General features: G+C 36.6%; 3 protein-coding genes across 5 annotated transcripts; 2 read left to right on the forward strand and 1 right to left on the reverse strand.

Annotated features, from left to right (window-relative positions):
- The first annotated feature begins 2,934 nt into the window (after positions 1-2,934).
- On the forward strand, positions 2,935-6,808 carry LOC119996252 (26S proteasome non-ATPase regulatory subunit 11 homolog). Of its 2 annotated transcripts, none has more exons than XM_038842817.1 (2): positions 2,935-3,059; positions 5,306-6,808. In XM_038842817.1, the coding sequence occupies exon 2, from the start codon at positions 5,331-5,333 to the stop codon at positions 6,597-6,599; it is 1,269 nt and encodes a 422-aa protein (XP_038698745.1). In that variant the 5' UTR covers positions 2,935-3,059; positions 5,306-5,330; the 3' UTR covers positions 6,600-6,808. The 2 variants fall into 2 exon arrangements, with proteins under 2 accessions (XP_038698745.1, XP_038698746.1); XM_038842818.1 differs by lacking the exon at positions 2,935-3,059 and adding an exon at positions 3,071-3,278.
- Positions 6,809-7,118: 310 nt separating this feature from the next.
- LOC119996251 (beta-lactamase domain-containing protein 2-like) lies at positions 7,119-10,714 on the reverse strand. Its single transcript, XM_038842816.1, has 8 exons — positions 10,658-10,714; positions 10,367-10,420; positions 10,134-10,263; positions 9,819-9,976; positions 8,988-9,060; positions 8,693-8,887; positions 8,193-8,286; positions 7,119-7,988 (listed from the first exon to the last, which is right to left on the reverse strand). Exons 2-8 carry the CDS (start codon positions 10,393-10,395, stop codon positions 7,300-7,302), a joined length of 1,368 nt encoding a protein of 455 aa, XP_038698744.1. The 5' UTR covers positions 10,396-10,420; positions 10,658-10,714; the 3' UTR covers positions 7,119-7,299.
- Positions 10,715-12,679: 1,965 nt separating this feature from the next.
- Positions 12,680-18,799, forward strand: LOC119997278 (sodium channel and clathrin linker 1-like). Of its 2 annotated transcripts, XM_038844181.1 has the most exons (15): positions 12,681-13,065; positions 13,527-13,654; positions 13,753-13,824; positions 13,899-14,012; positions 14,790-14,858; positions 14,950-15,006; positions 15,683-15,736; positions 15,814-15,876; positions 16,021-16,083; positions 16,452-16,616; positions 16,694-16,849; positions 17,414-17,494; positions 17,610-17,671; positions 17,792-17,920; positions 18,397-18,799. In XM_038844181.1, exons 1-14 carry the CDS (start codon positions 12,894-12,896, stop codon positions 17,862-17,864), a joined length of 1,329 nt encoding a protein of 442 aa, XP_038700109.1. In that variant the 5' UTR covers positions 12,681-12,893; the 3' UTR covers positions 17,865-17,920; positions 18,397-18,799. The 2 variants fall into 2 exon arrangements, with proteins under 2 accessions (XP_038700110.1, XP_038700109.1); XM_038844182.1 differs by lacking the exon at positions 15,683-15,736 and having other exon boundaries at positions 12,680-13,065.
- The last annotated feature ends 57 nt before the right edge of the window (positions 18,800-18,856 follow it).

Below are 18,856 nucleotides of genomic sequence, written 5' to 3' on the forward strand. Positions count from 1 at the left end.
GTTTTCTTCTCAATCTGCAGTGCAGGTAGAATATGGACGAGTAATGGAGGGACTTCCATGGCCAACTCCCTTGATTAAGGTTCCACGAAGGAAGGTTTGCTAAAACTTGATGTTTTTCATTTGATAAGGAAGGAATGCAATTTTAGCAACATGAATAACATCCTTGGATTAATGGGCATATTTCAAATTTGCTTAGCTGTGACTGTGATGTTATAGTTTGTCAACTTAATTTGTTTAACTTTTAAGAAGTTGGGTGATACCGATACGAGGCTAGAAAATAGGGGTGAAGACTGAAGACATTCGTTGTTGAAGAAATGATAAAACAAAAAAGTGTTTACCTGGCTATTACGGGATAGCTAGGTATCTCTATATTTACGTTGATTGATTATGGTTATGGAAAGCTTAATTATTGAGCCAGCGCGGAAAGGAACTAATTAAATTCCTAATTAGCTGGCTGGCTTTGCTCGATAATTAGCTTAAGCTTTTGGTAATTTGTATTTCAGATAGGTGCACGCCTCTGGGATTCAATGAGACAACGATTACTAGTAAGTTGCAACTAACTTGATCCCTAACGCCATCGGCATTTGTATCTAAATGGTCAGTCTCCATTTAGATAGTTTTTTTATATTATGATCAGCTGCTGTATCTCCTCTCCTGAGAAATGTTTTCTTTTCTGCAAACTTAAGCAAATGACAAATAGGAGTAAGTAAATAACCATGTGTCTAGGAAACTCCACAGTTGACAGCCCCAATTCTGGATTCATGCGGTGCGGAGCCTCACCCCTTCCCTTTGAACTCAAGTGACCAGGCTTGATCCATCTGGAAACGAAAGGTGTAATAATGTATTAATAACGTAGAAATTGTTTGGATAGTTGTTAATTGTGAAAAAATAGATGAGAGAAGCCTTGCAGGTCAATTGATTGTAATTTATCTTTACATGTTGATTTCCAAAGAAATTTTGAAACCCTTGCTACCCAATTGGGTTCATGATTTTTAAGAGAGAATTTCTTGAATTGGAATTTCCTACGACATTAACATAACCTCGAAAAATAAAATATAAACGTCAGGCCAAGGTAACATTGCTTGGGTTCAGGAGAATATGGGCCTACGGTCCACCAATAGTTAGCCCGTTTAAACTTGGAGCATCTACAATAGTGTTATATTTGACACTGTTAATAACACTTTTTGAATAAGTATAGTGTTATATCATCACAACGGGTATAATGGAGTATAGTGTTATATCATCACAATGGGTATAATGAAGTGTATTTCAAGTATTTGAAATGTTACTTTTTTGATAAGTATAGCATTACATGAACACAATGGCTGAAAAATGACACTTGAAAATTTAGTTGTAAAAAAAAGATTCTTGAGAGTTGGAGTATAGTTGATGAATAGTGAAGAGAGATGATGAAAAGGAAGAGAGGGAGATGGAAAGAAAGAGAGAGAGATGGAAAGGAAGAGAGATGATGAAAATGAAGAGAGAGAAAATGAGTATAGAGTGTTGGAATTTATAGAGTGTTGATGAATAGTATTCATTGTGGGACCCACTCACCCAATTAAATTGTGTCACATAGGAGAGGAGAGGAGAGGAGAGGAGAGAAGAGAGAGAATGATTTTGGAGTATTGGATTATATTGTTATCATTGTGGATACTTTTATCAATCTTGGTTTCTTCTTTCTTATTTAAAAAGCAAACAAGAGCTCTATCCAAAATAAATAAATAAAGGGTTAATACAACTTGTAACCATTGAAAGATGACATGTGTTTCAATTTTGTCACCAAACTTTCAATTGTTTCAAATTGATCACCGGATATTCAATTTGTTTCAATTAAGACATCCAGATAGAATTATGCTATTTCGATCAGTCAATCTGTTGAGGTGATTTGATCATTAAATAATGCTGATGTGTCAAACGGAATATAATATGTGGCAAACGGTGCTTAAGTTGATTACCAAAATTTTCCCAAATCACTATATTCCCAAATCTGAAAATCCCTAAAAAAACCAGGGGAAATATACCAAAAATTTTGGGGCTCGTCTTCAATCACAGAAGCCAAACCAAATCGCGCACTCTTCGACTTCACCACCACCGGCGCTATACGTCCTTTCACGGTTTCACCACTGGCACCGTCTCTGCCTCGGACTTTTCATCTAAAGTAAACACAGATTCCTCTGATGCAGTACCTTCCATCGTATTCTCTGCACTGCCTGGATCAACGATGCCGGTTGTTGGAACAGCCGGAGGCTTCTTCTCCGTTTGAAGCCTGGAATCTTTATTGAGTGCGGGCAGAGCGCGGGCGGTTTAGATGTTAGTTCCGCTGAGTCGATGTTATAACCATCAAGATTGATTATTTCAAAAAAAATCTGAAAATCCCTAAACCTAATCCTTCATTTTTTTTTTTCTCAAACCCTAGTCCCTCAGAGCCGCCTCCCCTCTTATGTACTGCTTTCACCGCCAGCTCGTCGGCCAACGCCGCTGAATCCACCATCGCATTCGTTGTTGAACTGGTTCCTTCTCGATTGTTCGACTTTTGAGTGTCGTTCTCGTCTTTTACACATGAAAGGAAGGAAAGCATTTCATTATTTTAATTTTTAATTTTTAAATTTTTAATTTTAAATTATGGGGTTGTGATTTTACCATTACAGGTGTACTAATCATTGGACCACTTGCAAACTTTTTCAATAAAAATGTAGTAATGTCCACCTTGATATGATTTTCCACAGAATAATTGTTTAATGGTCACCTGTCACCTCAATAGATTGATTGATTGAAATTATCTAATTCTATTCTAATGATTTAATTGAAACAGATTGAATTGTGGGGGATTAATTTGAAACAATTGAAGATTGAGTTACCAAATTAGAAATTTAGAACACATATCATCTTTTTGTGGGCACGAGTTATATTAACCCAATAAATAAATAGCAAAGGAGAGGAGTGAGGACGAAAGAAAGAAATTGGTCTTCGAGATCGAGAGGAAAAGCTTCGATAACCTCCCTTTTCTTCGACTCGTCTTCGCTGTTGTTCGATATCTTCTCATTCTCTAATTCTCTAACGTAAGCTACTACAGTCCCTTCATTCTCGGTTGATTTTTTTTTCTTTTAAGATTGCAGGTTCATTAGCGGCTTCGATTTCTCAGTCTGCTGTTAGGGTTTGGCAGTTACTTGTTCGTTTACTTTTTTTTAAGCAATGATCAATGAAAAAGAGTAGCGGAACTCTTTATAATTGACGCTGTAGGTCGTTCAGTTTCGTTTCTATTGCTTGCGCAGTTATTGGTATGTGATTTGCCGAAAGATTTATTTCTCACAAATTTCTCGTTGATATGTTTTCTAAACGAAATATTGATCTTTACATTCAAGGTTTGAGAATGTTTGAGAATGGGTATAATTATACTCTTGAGTAGGTGAAGAGGTGTTTGGAATACCTTTCTGTTATCCTTGCCATTTCCCCCTTTAGATTGAATAAGAAAAGTTTTTCTCTAGTCAAACTAATCAGAGGAGGTAGCTAGAGGAGGAATGCAATGAGGAATTTTCAATTTCTGTGTCTTTTCAATTAAAAGGCCCATGCTATCAACTCTGAACCAATGTTTGGATTCACTACCCAACTAACACCCATGAAGTTCCAAATCACCTTCCATATTTTCCTAGTCCAATTACAGTGGAACAAGATGTGGCTGATAGATTCCTCCTCAGCTTTACCGAGAGAGCACCTTTTGGCCAAACCAAAACCTCACTTCTGAAGGTTATCTGTAGTGAGGATTCTGGTCCACACTGCTTCCCAGCTGAAGAAGGTTATTTTTGGAGGGCTTTTGGCCTTCCAAATCTTTAGTCATTGAAAATTTGGGTTGCCACAATGGTGTTTGTTCCTCATTAGCTCGCTGTAATAGGATTTGACTGAATTCTGTTGGTTACAGATAGAGTTTGTTGCCTAATCTATAACCAGGAATTCTGCAAAATTATTTCTGTTTCTGTTGTTGTTTTCATTTTTGTTCTCATTTTCATTTTCCTTAACTTTTTTGGGCGAGAAGTCTGTTTTTTGTTTGGTTTGGAAGTGAATCTCTTTTTTTCAATGAATGCAAGTCTTTGTTAGTATTTCAGCTTTTCTATGGGGAACTAGGAGCTGATTCTCTATATGAGGGACCCTCTAATAGGAAATAACACAAGTAAAAAGTCTTATGATTAAGTTCTCTTTGTAAGCATTATTCCATCTAATTTTCTTCTTGGTGAGATTCTATGTGCATTATTCTTTGTTCCTTAATTTTCCTCTCCATAATCCTCTTACGTACAAATCAAGAACCCAAAATAATTTGTTCACGTCACTGGTTGCTGTACAGCAACAATTCTTTCTTTTTTGTTTCTCCAACTTATGTCTGTACTTCTACCCACATATGAGAACCGTAATTGCCTAAATGCTACTATGCTTTTTTCACCCATAAAGTACTGTCTATTATTAGCTCTGTTGGGAATTTGGACCGGGGGTAAACCCATATTACATGGGCCTAACATGGGTTTACTTGATATTGGATGGAAGCCCACTATCTCAAAAGTCAATGGCTCATGAGACTAGGCCCATCCAACACCTTATAAACCACACAACTTCATTCTATTCTTTAGATGTGGGACTTGTTGTGTTTGGGCTTCAACAAGCTCCTACTAATCGTAGAAAAAACTTCAAAAAAGTTGGCTTATATCAACTTGGAATCAGAGAAGGTTAAAGCTATTAAAGATTGGTGCGGTCATGGGATAGGTGTTGATATTTTTGGTGCAAGTTTCAAGTATTATTTACTGAAAGCATAAGGTGTGCTTCCCTAGTGAATATTGCTATCGGGTTTTGTTTTATGATGACTACCAATGGGTTCACTCTGTATATGATATCAGCATGCCTGAAATAAAATTTATGAGTCATGCAGTCCAGCTTTGTTGCCATTGGTTTAACATTTTTCTCCTGAATTTGGTAAAAAATATTAGGACATTTCATTTCTATGATTCTATCTCTAGCATGATTCTTATAAAAAAAGGTTAGTATGATTGTTGTGTTTGAATTGTTTGTTTCTGGCCGGATGCATATTTCATCCTTTTATTGATAATTTAATGTTTCCTTTGTGTATGTTGAGTATAACCATGCCTTTGCCTTTCAATATGTTTTGGTTTCCAGTATAGTACTAGTATTGTTTTCCTTTTGAACTTTACTACTGCAAGGCAAGGTGGGGAGGGCAGCTCTTTATTTCACTTATCTAGGTATAGCATAGTCTTTGTTTCTAATATTTCTGAAGATAAAATAATTGGGAACTCCTCTCTTTTAGGAGTTGTTTTCGCTTAGTGGCAATCATGTCTTCATCCTATCTTCCTGCAACAACAGAGTCCATTGCTCTGGCTTGGGAAGCTAAAGATCCATCGGAGTCTATTTCAATTCTTTACCATATACTTGCGAACCCTTCCTCTTCTCCAGAAGCTCTTCGCATAAAGGAGCAGGCAATCACAAACCTTTCTGATCTTCTCAGGCAAGAAAACAGAGCCGAGGATCTTCGTAGCCTTCTCACTCATTTGAGACCCTTCTTTAATTTGATCCCCAAGGCTAAAACAGCCAAAATAGTCAGGGGAATCATTGATGCTGTGGCAAAAGTACCTGGAACTTCTGATCTTCAAATTACCCTCTGCAAAGAAATGGTGCAGTGGACCCGTGCTGAAAAACGCACATTCCTTAGGCAGCGAGTGGAGGCAAGGCTTGCTGCTCTTTTGATGGAAAATAAGGAATATTCAGAAGCTTTGGCCCTTGTTACTAGCTTGGTCAAGGAGGTGAGGAGATTAGATGACAAGCTACTGCTGGTGGATATAGATCTGTTAGAGAGTAAGCTGCATTTTTCATTGAGAAATCTTCCAAAGGCAAAAGCAGCCCTCACAGCGGCCCGGACAGCTGCGAATGCTATATATGTGCCTCCTGCTCAACAAGGCACCATAGATCTGCAGAGTGGGATTCTTCATGCAGAAGAGAAGGATTACAAAACTGCTTATAGCTATTTCTTTGAAGCATTTGAGTCTTTTAATGCTTTAGAAGACCCTCGAGCAGTTTTTAGCCTTAAATACATGTTACTGTGCAAGATCATGGTGAGCCAAGCTGATGATGTTGCTGGAATTATTTCTTCAAAAGCTGGTCTGCAGTATGTTGGGCCAGATTTAGATGCTATGAAGGCTGTTGCTGATGCCCACTCAAAGCGATCCTTGAAGGCATTTGAAACTGCCCTGCGAGACTATAAAGGACAGTTGGAGGAAGATCCAATTGTCCACAGGCACCTCTCATCTCTGTATGACACTCTTCTGGAGCAAAACCTTTGCAGGTTAATTGAACCCTTCTCCAGAGTTGAAATTGCGCATATTGCTGAGCTCATTGAGCTGCCTGCTGATCATGTGGAGAAGAAGTTGTCGCAGATGATTCTCGACAAGAAGTTTGCTGGGACATTGGATCAGGGTGCTGGATGCTTAATCATATTCGATGACCCTAAGACAGATGCTATTTACCCTGCGACTCTAGAAACCATTGACAACATGGGCAAGGTCGTGGACAGCCTCTTTGTCAGGTCTGCCAAGATTATGGTGTGAAATGTTGTTCCTAAAATATATATTTTTTGTTGGAATTTTACTTCTCTTACTCTTAATTGCTGTTTTATTTTGTTCCTTGATGTCGTTTTAGTTCCCTCAGGACTTGATTACATTACCTTATGAGACCTTATTTAGTTGCGTTCGATTTTTAGTATCCTAAGAATTCCATGGATATCTGAGCAACCTAATAAAGGTTGCCCGGTGCTCAAGGCTCGTATGCATTTTATGGATACAGCCATACAGGATATTGATATTGTGGTGGTAGAAGTTTATGATCTTGCATATCTATTTTGCAAATGCAGACGTATGTCGTTCCATGTATTCTTGACTGAGGAAATGAAGCAAAGCAAAGCAAAGCAAAGGCGCATGTTCCATTTTGAGGAAGAAGAGTAGTAGACTTTTTGTGTTGTGGTACAAACGTTGGGGTGGGGGTGGGGCTTGGTAGCTAATTCGCACCTCACACCCACAGGGGAAGTAAAACGTATAGGTGGATAATGGGATGTAACTAAGTGGAGGAGATGAAAGAAGTGATAATGTATAACATTACATAATTTGATTTACAGCATTTCCACTAGAGGATAAGGTGAGACATGACATGAGCATCCGGCATCACCAAGTCTGAATTATTTTACACACAACACCTGAATCAGAAAATGTCTATCATCCTCAGTTAATTAGAGGTTTCCCCGAATTTGACTTCTCAGTTGGGTCCTGAGAACTCATCTGGCGATGGAATATTTAGCTCTGAACATACGAGCTGGACAATCTTTCGAGTCACATCTCCAAATGACATTTTGTTTAGTGTAACTGCAATAGCAAACCTGTTTCTTATATCACAAAAACCGGTGGATCCACCCGAGCCAGAGTGCCCAAAGCACGTAAAGGATCCATCGTTGGAACTAAACCTTCTAAAGCCAAGTCCAAATTTCCCATTGGGCAGCACCAGATTCCTATACTCTCCCACACCCATGAATGTATCATGGACTTTAAGGTCACTAAAAATCTTGCTGACGTCCTTATTTTGAGGAATACCGTTACTAGTGATGTTGTCACATTCACTAGAATTATTGCCCCTAGGAAAGTCAGGAATATGGGGATGGCTTCCAAGTGGCGGCCTGGATGAAGAGGAATGCGGTGGTGGGATAACACCTCCAGTAGCAAGGGTTGCATAGTAGCGAGCTAGAGCACGGGCCGAGCAATGACCATTTGCAGCAGGAATTATGGCACGGCGAATGTCAAGCATGTTAAATAAAGCTGGCATGGTAGCTGCCAATTTGGCCATGTTGCTTGGCTGGAAGGTAGAAGGCAAGTCAACACGACTACTGACGGCTGAGATTTCTCTGAGATCACTTGTATCTAGAGTCAGCTCTGCAAGTCGAGACTTGACACCTGTTGAGAAAGGCAAGAAAAGCTTGACAAGGCCAAATAATTGAAGCAAGTACAAAATAATTATACCAATTACAAGTAAATGAAGAACATAGTATTAACTAATAATCTACTTGAAAGAACCGGCCTTTTCTCCAATTGTCCTTTTTTTGACAGCCAACCAAAAATTAAGAAACAATTAAGTTAAGAAATGAAAGTCATTTGTACCTGGAGGAATTCCAACATAGAGCTCGCCTTCAATTTTGAGGGGATGAATAAATGCTTCTTCAAGGATTTCCTGAAATTTCTTTCCCGATGCACGCTGTTTCATTTCAAACCTCCTTAGCATATGAAAGAGTGGGACATAGAGAATGACAGAGAACTGCAGTCATTTGCTTTAGGAACTGATCGTACTTTCTTTCTCTCCCTCAATTTTTTTTTTTTTTCGATTTTTACTCTCTTTTTTCCTGTTCATTTTCATATTGGAAACATATTGATCCATCAAGTATTCCTTTATGATAATAATTTCCATGAAGTTTTAGTCCTTTTCAGCATCAACATGTATTCACGTGTACATATTTCGTGGTAATCAATGAAGCTAGAAAGCTAATAAAGATTTGACTCCTATTAAGTATTACCTCGTTTTAAACCCCTTTCCCTGATCTGCTGACCCCATTTGACTAGTTCCACAAATATTTTGGTAGGTAATGCAAGTGAAGAGACAATACCTCAATTATTCCGCCACAGAGCCAACCAAAAGAAATATAGTGATATAATTGCTTCTGACCAGGCTCAGTTTCAGGTGCCGACATAGCAATCCGTTTCAAACATTCATCCCAGTCACACATTAGCAAAGGATTTTCCTGTCTAAGGTCTGCCAAGGCATTGTGCAGGCCAGATGTATGATTAAGCACATGATGGACCTAAAATAAAGACAAAGGATAGACAACAACGGACCACATTCTCAATTAATCCATAACGTAAAAGAAAGGGTATGCTTGCATAGGAGGTAAATGTCAAAACCTTTATACGATCTTTTCCATTTGTCCCAAACTCTGGCCAAATATTAGCGACATTTTCATCGAGCTTGAGTTTTCTGCAGGATAATATGGTAATGTGATGCAGAAAAACTAAGCAACCATAAGATTTTACATCTTTCAACACAAATGATATCTCACAAGAATGGTCACTTGAGGATGGCAAGCGATTTTGGTTAGCGCCAATGCATTTAACTTTGCATACCTAAAACTGGTGAAGAGCTTCATACCATGTTTATCTTTAAATCATTACTATAATTTCTCTCTCTTACATGCAGAAATAATCCAAAATATTAGCAGATAAAATGTCAACGAAAACCCAACTTCATGTTACATCTGCAATATATGTCTGCAAAGAGTTGCTCATTTAAAATTGAGGTGAAATTGTAGAAACAGAGAGATGCATAGGCATGCACTAAATTAGTAAATTATACTATATCGCATTATTCAACAACTGATATAAAGCAAAAGTTTCTAACATTTGATCATCCTTTTCCTTCTGGAAAAATCACTATCCAAATGAACATTCTCTTCCACTGGATGGATCAGTACGCTGCCAGTAAAAACAATCTGTGCACAGATTCAAATTTGATCCATCCAGAAGATTTAAATCTGTGTTTGATATACAGACTTTGGTAAGTTTCAGAATGAGACACTGACCATTCAAACCAATCTGTGCACAAACAACGTGTAGTTGGGGTTTGGTGACATAAAACTGAAATGAATAGTTTTTCTTGAGCATACAGCAGGGACAGACATTTATGGGAAAAAAAATTAAAATATGTTTCACTTGCACAGATATTAAGAGATTGCATACCCGTTATCAACCAGCCAATGCAGCATTCCTGCTGTGATACCCTTCGTCACCGAGAAAACAGAAAACAAGCTGTCCGGCTGAACTGGACGAGGATCATCTCCGCCAAGCGCCCCAGCGGCCGTATCAATTATGACCTCTCCATCTTTGTAGGCACATACCTATAGAGTAGGAGAAGTCATCGACTCACCCGAATAAGCAAATAATTGACTTTGTTTTTATTTTTGTTACCAAAAAGAATCAATGAATAATAGTCAAAAGGAGATGATTTAGATATCAAGGTATTATAGGTTACAAGTGGAATAGTATTTGCAAAACCTGGACCCCAAGGATTTTATTCTCATTCCCCAGCTCAAGTAAGAGCTGCCGCAGCTTGACCTCCGTATCAGAATGGACTGGTGTATCAAAAATCCACTGTGAATTTACTACTGGTCCGTTATTGATGTCTCTGGTAGGTGAATCAGCAATTCAGCAACTCAACAATGATGAACTACAAGCAAAACTCCTCAACATGGAAAAAAAACAAAAGGGTAGGTTCCGAATGAACTCACCCTCCCACAGATTCAGCAGAAGGCCTCATGCATCTGCATATGCTGTGTGGTTGCCTGAATTTCAGATGGATATAAACTAAACGATTTAACAATGTCGACCTCTCAGGGTTTTCTATAAAACGAGTAAGCAGATGAAAGTACGAAACTAAAACAAAACAATTTAATAATGAAAAATTACTCTGGGTTGGGTTTTCTATCGTTGCCGTAACTTGATCAGTATTAATGATGTAGAAACTAATACTAAACAGAGAGAGAAGTTCACGCAAACAGTTCGGAAAAATCGAAATCTACCTGAAATTGGATCCAGAAAAAAAGAAGCAAAATTCGAATGAGAAAGCAAAAAACTTGCAAAATTACAGAGTTCAAGTATTAGAAGGACCTACCGAAATTCGCTAAAGTTGCTTCTCCATAGAGCGCGTCGCGTCGAGGATACGGTATACTTCACATCCACACTCCACAGTGGTGTACTGAGGAAGTGAGGCGTAAATAATGTATTTTGTTTTTTTTTTTTTTTGGCCTTGTTCCTCCCAGTCCCTGATACTTGTACCGATTCAATGGAGCAGTCGATATATATACATATATATATCATCATCAATTTATATATATATAACTAAGGATCCACAAGGCTTCTCCTTAATTCAAGGTGCCACGTGGACGTCTTTACAAAAAAGTCTACATAGACAAAAGAAAATTTTAAAATATATTAAAAACTTTAAGAACCACAACCACACTAAGAACCACAACCACACACATAAATCATCAATTTATATATATATAACTAAGGATCCACAAGGCTTCTCCTTAATTCAAGGTGCCACGTGGACGTCTTTACAAAAAAGTCTACATAGACAAAATAAAATTTTAAAATATATTAGAAAACTTTAAGAACCACAACCACACACATAAATATATTGCAAAACTTTAATACCCACAACTACATTCATACACTTTAGGACCCACAACCACACTCATACAGTTAATAGTATTCAAATAATTTTAAAATTATATTGAATTGTATGGGAATTTAATGTTTCATAGGAGTGGTTTGATGTTGTTTTGGTTTCTCAAAGGTCATGTATTGCTAATTATGAGAGTCTTTTGATATTACTCAATTAATGAAATTCATTTGTAGTATTTAGTTTGAAAATATTTTGTGTGTTTTTGGCATTGATTACCATCATTTTGTGGGAATTTTTGTGTGTTTTTGACGTATTTTGTGTGTTTTTGTAGTATTTAGTTGATGTATTGTGCATGTTTAGAGTTTGGTCAGGTTTAGTAGTCTGTTTGGATTGCAACATATACAACATGAGAGGCTTTTCTCATGCTATATTGTTCTAATGTGTAAGTAAATTAAGCCCATTTGATATTGGAACATGTAAGTGGTGATAGGAAAGCACGGTAGAATTCAATGAGTTGTTGAAGGTCAAAGTGATTATAGGCACAAATCTACCAGTCATACATAACATTTCAAAAATATAAATTAAAAAATCTTATTCTAAAAATATTAAGAATTTTATTCCAAAAATATCATTTCAAAAATACTACTTATGCTACATTGTACTTCTCGATATTAAATGTCACTTTGTAGAGATTGTTGTACTAACCATACAATATTGTCTCATAAACATGTCTTTGGTGACCTATAACACTTTGTAAATACTAGCGACGCAAATAAAAATTGATAAACTCTTAGCATACTTATTCCTTATGCATCAAATTTCTTACACCCTATTAGAAAATTTTTTTCTTCGCAAATTAAAAAAGTATTGTACATATTTTATCTTCATCTCACAATCATCTCTATTTTCTACAATTAAAGCTCTACTGCTCTTCATGTTAACAAAATATCGAAAAACTTCCACACATCTCAATTTTCCAATCAAAATATGTGCCGCGCGAAGCGCGGGCATGCAACTAGTATATAATAATTCTCCTATCTGAATCAAAAGCGTGAATCAATTTTGTGAACTTAAAATCTAATGGTTGTAATAAAATAAAACAAAAATGGAGATGATAAATTTTCTGTGGGACCCATCACATTTATGATTGAAAAATAGGTTCACATTTTTTGTTCACATAGAAGAATTATTATATATATATATATATATATATATTGCTTTAAAAGCCTAAGAAATACAGCAACAGTTGTCTTTCGTTGACTTTGCAAGGTTAAACTGCATAATTAACGCAAATATAATTTGACGATAATTTTGGACTCGTAACCATAAATAAATTATATAAGTAGAGCCAAGAAACACTTGATTTTTCGTTTACTCATTTTTAATATATAGTATTTGTTTTGAAAATTTTACCCTCCCCCGTACGACCACAGATTCAGATTCAGATTATATTAAAATAATACTTATTTCCTCGAGTAAATCGGGTTCCGATGCACTAACGTCTATGTGTTGGTACTGTAGAGACGAACAACGAGCATCTTCCTGCCGTCTACTGACTCTTCTCTTCAATCCCTTTCTCTCTCTCACTAGCTCACCGCTTTTTGAGTTTTGGTGCCTCATCGACTTCTATGACGCCCTTAAACCTCGCTCTTCTGTGGCTTTTGTTTGCCCTAATTTGCACCAGTATTAGGGCCGACTTCTCAATTGAAGCTGGAGGCGATGTCGTCGGATCGGGCCGCTCTGATTCGTCCGCCTTGAAGTTCGAAATTGACCAACTCAACTCTAAGATCCACCAACTTGGTTAGTTTCTTTTTCTTTTCTTTTTTTGTTGAAATCTACTTGGTTCTTGGGAAATTATGTCTACAAAATTTTTTAGTCAATTAGATCAGCCTAGTTTGATATTTGCGGGTATAATTATCTTAGTTTCGGTTTCTTTTTGATTAATTGGATGCCAATAGTGCTTTTTTTTTAGTAACGTACAAGGCAATAGGCATCAGAGTAGAGGATGACTTATTGCTAAATTAGGATTTTGAGAATATTTGCTAATTTAAGGTCCATCAGCTCTTGAACAACGAGGATTATGTATGTTTCAAATAAAAAGATAATAACTATAACCATAGTGGAGAAAGGGATTTCTGGCTTTAAATTTTTTATGTTGGCACGAGTCTTCTTTTATTTTATTTTCAAGACAAGTGTTGATGATGTTGTTGTGGAATGAATTTTTTGTGTCTAAATTTTAACACTTCTTTCCACTGATGAAGAGTCTCACAATGAGGGAAAATCTCAAGAATTGAAAACCAAGGACGATTTGATATCACAGAAGGAGAAAGTCATTCAAGAGAAGTCTGATAGCATTGCATCTTTGCAGAGTGAAGTATTGTCCCTTCAGGTTTATTTTTACACTCTGTTAGTCTGTTCAATATTTAAATTAATGAGAATCGTGTCAAGATAAATGTTATACTTGCTTTTACTGTGTTTTGTTTGCAGAAAAAGAGAAAGATTGATGTGGCAGAGCAGGTTGGAAAGGCTCATGCTCGTGTAGATGAACTGGAAAAGCAGGTTTAGATAAAACATTCCCTAGTAAACTATTTCCTTTGGAAATTATTAAATCTTAGTTGTGCTGCTCTATACAGGTTGGTGAACTGGAAAAGGAATGGGAAACACAAGAAAAGGATAAAGATATCTTGAAAGCCCGGGCTAGTGAAGCAGAAAAGAAAGTGAAGGAACTTAATTCAAAACTAGAGAATGTAAGTTTCCTTTTGGAGGATTTTATTATCTTAACTCCTCTATTCTTTCACCATACTGTTTTACTCTTTTAAGTTTGAAGTTTGAAGTCCCACTTGTCATTAGCCAGTAAAACTACTGATAGTTTTTTTTCCCCTCCATGTCCCTGTTGAAATTGTGAATATTATATGTAATATTGTGAGAGCTTTCTTCTATTTTAAAGATGCTCATGCACACGAATATACAAGCATATTTTGGTGATTCATTTGCATTAACATTCCGACAATAATAGAGTCTTTGAATATTTTATTCTTATGTTTTGTGTTGTCTATATGTTATTTGTTAAGGGAAGAGAAAATTTTATTGAAGGCATTGTACTCCATGTTAATTTGGAGTATTTATTATTACAATTGGTGTGGAATGTCCTTGAATAGCTTTGCTGTTGGTTTCTTAGGTTCCAACATTTTGTTAAGTTTTCTAATTACGCATGCTTTTATTTTTAATATTTACTATTTTCAAGAGGGTTTTTTAAAAAGTATTTTTGAGGGGATACGATGTTGGTGCCCTGGCTGCGTTGCAACTAAGGAGACGTGCTCTGATTGCTGTGTTTGCTGCGACGTTTATATGGAACTTCGTAGACATACTGTTGGTAATTTGGTTGTTGCAATGTGTTTCTCTAATCATATTGTTTCCTTTCTTTCCTTTAACTTTGGTTAAGTTGCAGACATATTAATCCAAACAACTTGGGAGTTGCTTTATCTTCTTGTTGGATGACTGATAAGGTAATTCATTTTTCACAGCTTCAAAAGATTAATGATGAGCAGAAGAGCAAAATCCAGAAGACAGAGCGTGCTCTTAAAGTTGCGGAGGTATGATTGTTGTTTACTAAGCTTTTATGATGCTATGGTTCTCATGCTGGATTCTTCTTTCATGTTTTGTTTCTACTTCCCTAATTTTTAGGAAGAGATGATGAAGGCAAAGCTGGAGGCCACTTTGAAAAGTAGAGAATTGACAGAGGTAATGTATTCTTTCATCAATTTGTCATGCTTTTGGTCTTTCTTCTCTAGCACGTATTCAAGTTCAATTAAATGGACTTTGTATTTGTCTATTTGATGGCTGACTTAGATTGAATCATTTTTCCAGGGAAAAAGTTTCTCAATTGCTTGCTATTTAACCATTTCTGGGCTGAAAATAAAATTATATTGCATTATTGCCCCCAAATGCTTTATTATTTCTTTTGGGATGTAGTTTAGGTGCAAAATGGGTTGTTAGACATTCTGATAGGTCTTTCAAACTCTCTTTTGTGCCACTCTATCCCTTTTATGACAATTGCGAGTTATTAGTCTCGGTAATGAGCGCCTAAACTTTTGTATTTGTCTTATCCAAATGAGAATATGGGAAAGCTCAACAAAAGGATGTCAACTGTTGATAATTAGTCGTTGAATAAAAAACCAGACATGTTGTTTATTGCACAAGTGTGAGACAGAATGTGATACTGGTGGACATTGCATTACCCCTTAAATTTGGTATTGTTTTTCGTTGGCTTTTTTAAATTTATTAGAATAGTGACTAGGAATTGCTTAGGTTCTTTGACGCCCAACATTTCATATGTTAGTACTGTTATTTTGTTGAATATATAATTTTGTGTTTTGAGACTTAATTTGGTCTCAAGGCTGATGCAATTCATGATCAGGTTCATCGTGCATGGTTTCCTCCTTGGCTTGCATTTCATTTGATTTATTGTCAGGTAAAGTTAGTAGCATGTGTGGATCTTAAATCATACTCTTTTCTTTCATGGGCTTTGAAGTAATTATTTTCTTGCAGTCCTTCCTGGAAACTCATTGGAATGAGCATGGAAAGCCTGCAATGGATTTGGCATATGAGAAGGTATTATCCTTCCTTACCTTGCCTCACAATGGTTATTCTTTTCAGTAACTTACCTGCTGAAGCAGTCAATTACTTAAAACATGTTGCTGTTTGTTCGTATTATATTATTATATCTTATGGAATGCTATCACTAATGTGATATAGGCCCTGGAAAAGAAGGCTCAAGCTGAGAAGTGGGCTAAGCCGCACATGGAAACTATTAAAATTGTAGGCTCTTATTCTCTACGACTCTCTGAATTCAGTCAATATTTCACCTGTCTAATGTTATGGGTTTGGACCCAGTTTACTGTTTTTTTTTTCCATATTAATTCCTTGTTGGATGAGATAATGTAAAACCAGGATCCTATATCACTTTTGTAGTTTTGCCTGATTAATCATGCCCTTTTTTAATTGTCATACGTCGATAATATTTTAATTTGACTTAAAAACAATTAATGTGTATCAGGAATACTCTCTGTTGCTTATTTTATTTTTGTTTTGATTTTGATTTTTCTCCCGTTTCTGTGTTCATTCATTGTTGATTAATTTTATAATTATTGTATGCTTCTCAAGTCTCATCCTCTTGTTTCTTCAAGAAATGGATCCCTGCTATGAAGGAGCAATTTTTGGTGATGAAAACACAAGTTGAACCACATGTGCAATCTCTAACCACCAAAACAATTGAAGTGTACAAGGCTTCGAAGGCTGCAATAACTCCCCGTGTTGTTGGAGTACAAGAAGTAGTGGATCCTTACTTTCAGGTGTATTTTTGGTATTTTTGTTTTTTATTATCTGCTTCAGTAGCTCTCCTTCTGAAGCTCACTTCATTTGACTGCAGGAAGCTAAGAAATTTGGTAAGCCATATATTGATCAAGTTGCCACTGCGACAAAGCCTCACGTTGATAAAGCACGTGCAGTTTTGAAGCCCTATGCGAAAGAGATAGTTCATGCTTATGGGAAGTTCTTAGAATCTGCTTCCACATACCATCATCAGGTATGAGTATTTTTTTTTTTGTTTTTATTTCTTATTTTTATTTATCCTAAATTTTGAAGTGTTCATGCATTCTTGCTTGTGTTGTTTTTTCAAAGAAAGGAAAAGCTTGTTGGCCTCTGTGGTTCCCTGTAATCTCTGTCTCATCTTTTACCTTCTCAAAAACATAAATGGTTTTGGACAACTGTGAGACATCAGAAAACATTTTTCGTGCACAAAAATAATGGCAGCTTGTTGGCGTATTTTTTAGTTGATTAGGCAACACAATTATACATATAGTAGAACATCTAGCTTAACTTTTGTGTCAAACTGTCACAGTCAAGTAACTCACACCACTAAATTTTGACAAGAGCCCGTTGATTGATGTTATCATCTTTACAAGTTTTGCAGTGTATTAATCTTTGTACAGTGCAAATAGAGTGAAATTTGGAGTAAGGGATTGGTGTAAATAATTTTTGGGTGGTTATTCTCGCATGTTGTTTGCTATTGGATGCAGAAGATGTATATGTTGTGCTAAATGAATGATTTGGTTCTATTGTAAACTCATTTTCTTATCATTTTTTTAAGGTCCAAGGTAATGTGCAAGAAATGCTGGAAAAAAATGAGTTGACAAGACCACTTGCAACTAAAGAGTTAGTGTGGTTCGCGGTATGTGTTTGCTGCCACTATGTGATAATTTTTCTCAATTGAGCATTTTCTGGTGAATTGAAATTATGTGGTGTGTACTTTAGAGCTGATTATAATTGGTCACTGATTACTGCAGGCCTCTGCTTTGTTGGCCCTTCCAATCATCATTTTGTCCAGAATATGTTCAGCCATTTTCTGGTTAGTTTTTTAACTGGTTATTCTGTTCAAAGAGAGTTTCTTTTTTCTCTGTTTTGTCTGTTTGCTTGGTGGAGATGCCTTTGTTGACTTCGTTATGTTTCCACAACCTTACCTATGTAGCAAGAAGGCAAAGAAACCTGTTCGTTCCAACCACTCCCGTCGCAAGGCTAAGAGGGGGCATCCTGACAAGTAGAGTCAACAGAGTATATTTTCTGGGCCGGGCCTGTTTTCTTTGTGGGAATGTACAAGGTATGCTTTGTTAGTCGTGTAGAATGATAGTTTTAAATGCATGTAGATGAAGGCATGAGATAGAATAATAATATCATGTATTCATATAGAAATAGACAGTATGCAATGGAGGAAAGGCGGAAAGCTGAAATAAACCTAAGCAATGTCTTATAGAAAGAGTAGTTGTCAATTGAAGAAAATTGCAGTATCATCCATGATTGCTTCATGGTAAATCTTGATGACCCAACATTTGATAATTACTTAGGCAGGATAATCTAGTAGCAGTTATTAGGTCCAACAAGGCCTGAGACAAACTCGTTAAACAAGTTCTCCTTGGTACACCGGTAATCCTGTTTGCTGGTGCGACTTTGCTATAAATTTAGTTGAGACCATCTTTGATTGTTTGTTTAGCTTACTTTTTGATTTGATGCATCATCAATCATAGTGATGTTGGACCTGAATACATTGTCAATAGCAAGTTTATTTAAATTTTGCAGGATGCAGACAATAGCTATGTGCTTGGGTTTTTGGGGCCTACGGAGTTCCATGGCTGATGAACCCGATGATGTTTTTTGAAGCGCCTGCTCTTTTTGTTCCAAGTGGATAGAATCCGTTCACACTAGACAATTAGATATCCAGATATCTCGAGTAATGTGGTGTTTGAGAGTTTAGAGTTGTAATTTAATCAATTGATATTTCTTGTTTTGGGGCATTAATTTATCGGCTTCCTTCATTTGGGCAAATTTGGCACCAGACCTGTCTTGAGTGTTGAGGAATTGGTGGTTTGGTGAAAATGGTAGTTATTTTGTCGGACCAACAAGATTTAGTGGTCAAATTTTCACTTTCTTCCAGCCAAAATGATTCAAGTTGACAGCCCCAGTTTGATGCGGGTTCTTTCAAGTCGGCTCCTTTCACTCGTGCATGCATATACACCCCAAACACGAATATAGAAAAGGA

This window comes from Tripterygium wilfordii, chromosome 4, assembly GCF_013401445.1.
Source record: "Tripterygium wilfordii isolate XIE 37 chromosome 4, ASM1340144v1, whole genome shotgun sequence".
In the NCBI taxonomy this organism is placed as follows: Eukaryota; Viridiplantae; Streptophyta; class Magnoliopsida; order Celastrales; family Celastraceae; genus Tripterygium; species Tripterygium wilfordii.

Bases quoted from the DNA above. Each gene is read 5' to 3' on its own strand.
- LOC119996251 (XM_038842816.1), bottom strand. From the start codon at position 10,395: ATGAGGCCTTCTGCTGAATCTGTGGGAGG. The intron at 9,977-10,133 runs GTTTTGCAAATA...CCTACTCTATAG, and splicing joins ATAAAATCCTTGGGGTCCAG to GTATGTGCCTACAAAGATGG. The intron at 8,287-8,692 runs GTATTGTCTCTT...GAAATGAAACAG, and splicing joins TCTGTGGCGGAATAATTGAG to CGTGCATCGGGAAAGAAATT.
- LOC119996252 (XM_038842817.1), top strand. From the start codon at position 5,331: ATGTCTTCATCCTATCTTCCTGCAACAACAGAGTCCATTGCTCTGGCT.
- LOC119997278 (XM_038844181.1), top strand. From the start codon at position 12,894: ATGACGCCCTTAAACCTCGCTCTTCTGTGGCTTTTGTTTGCCCTAATT. The intron at 14,859-14,949 runs GTATGATTGTTG...CCTAATTTTTAG, and splicing joins GTGCTCTTAAAGTTGCGGAG to GAAGAGATGATGAAGGCAAA. The intron at 17,672-17,791 runs GTTAGTTTTTTA...TTACCTATGTAG, and splicing joins ATATGTTCAGCCATTTTCTG to CAAGAAGGCAAAGAAACCTG.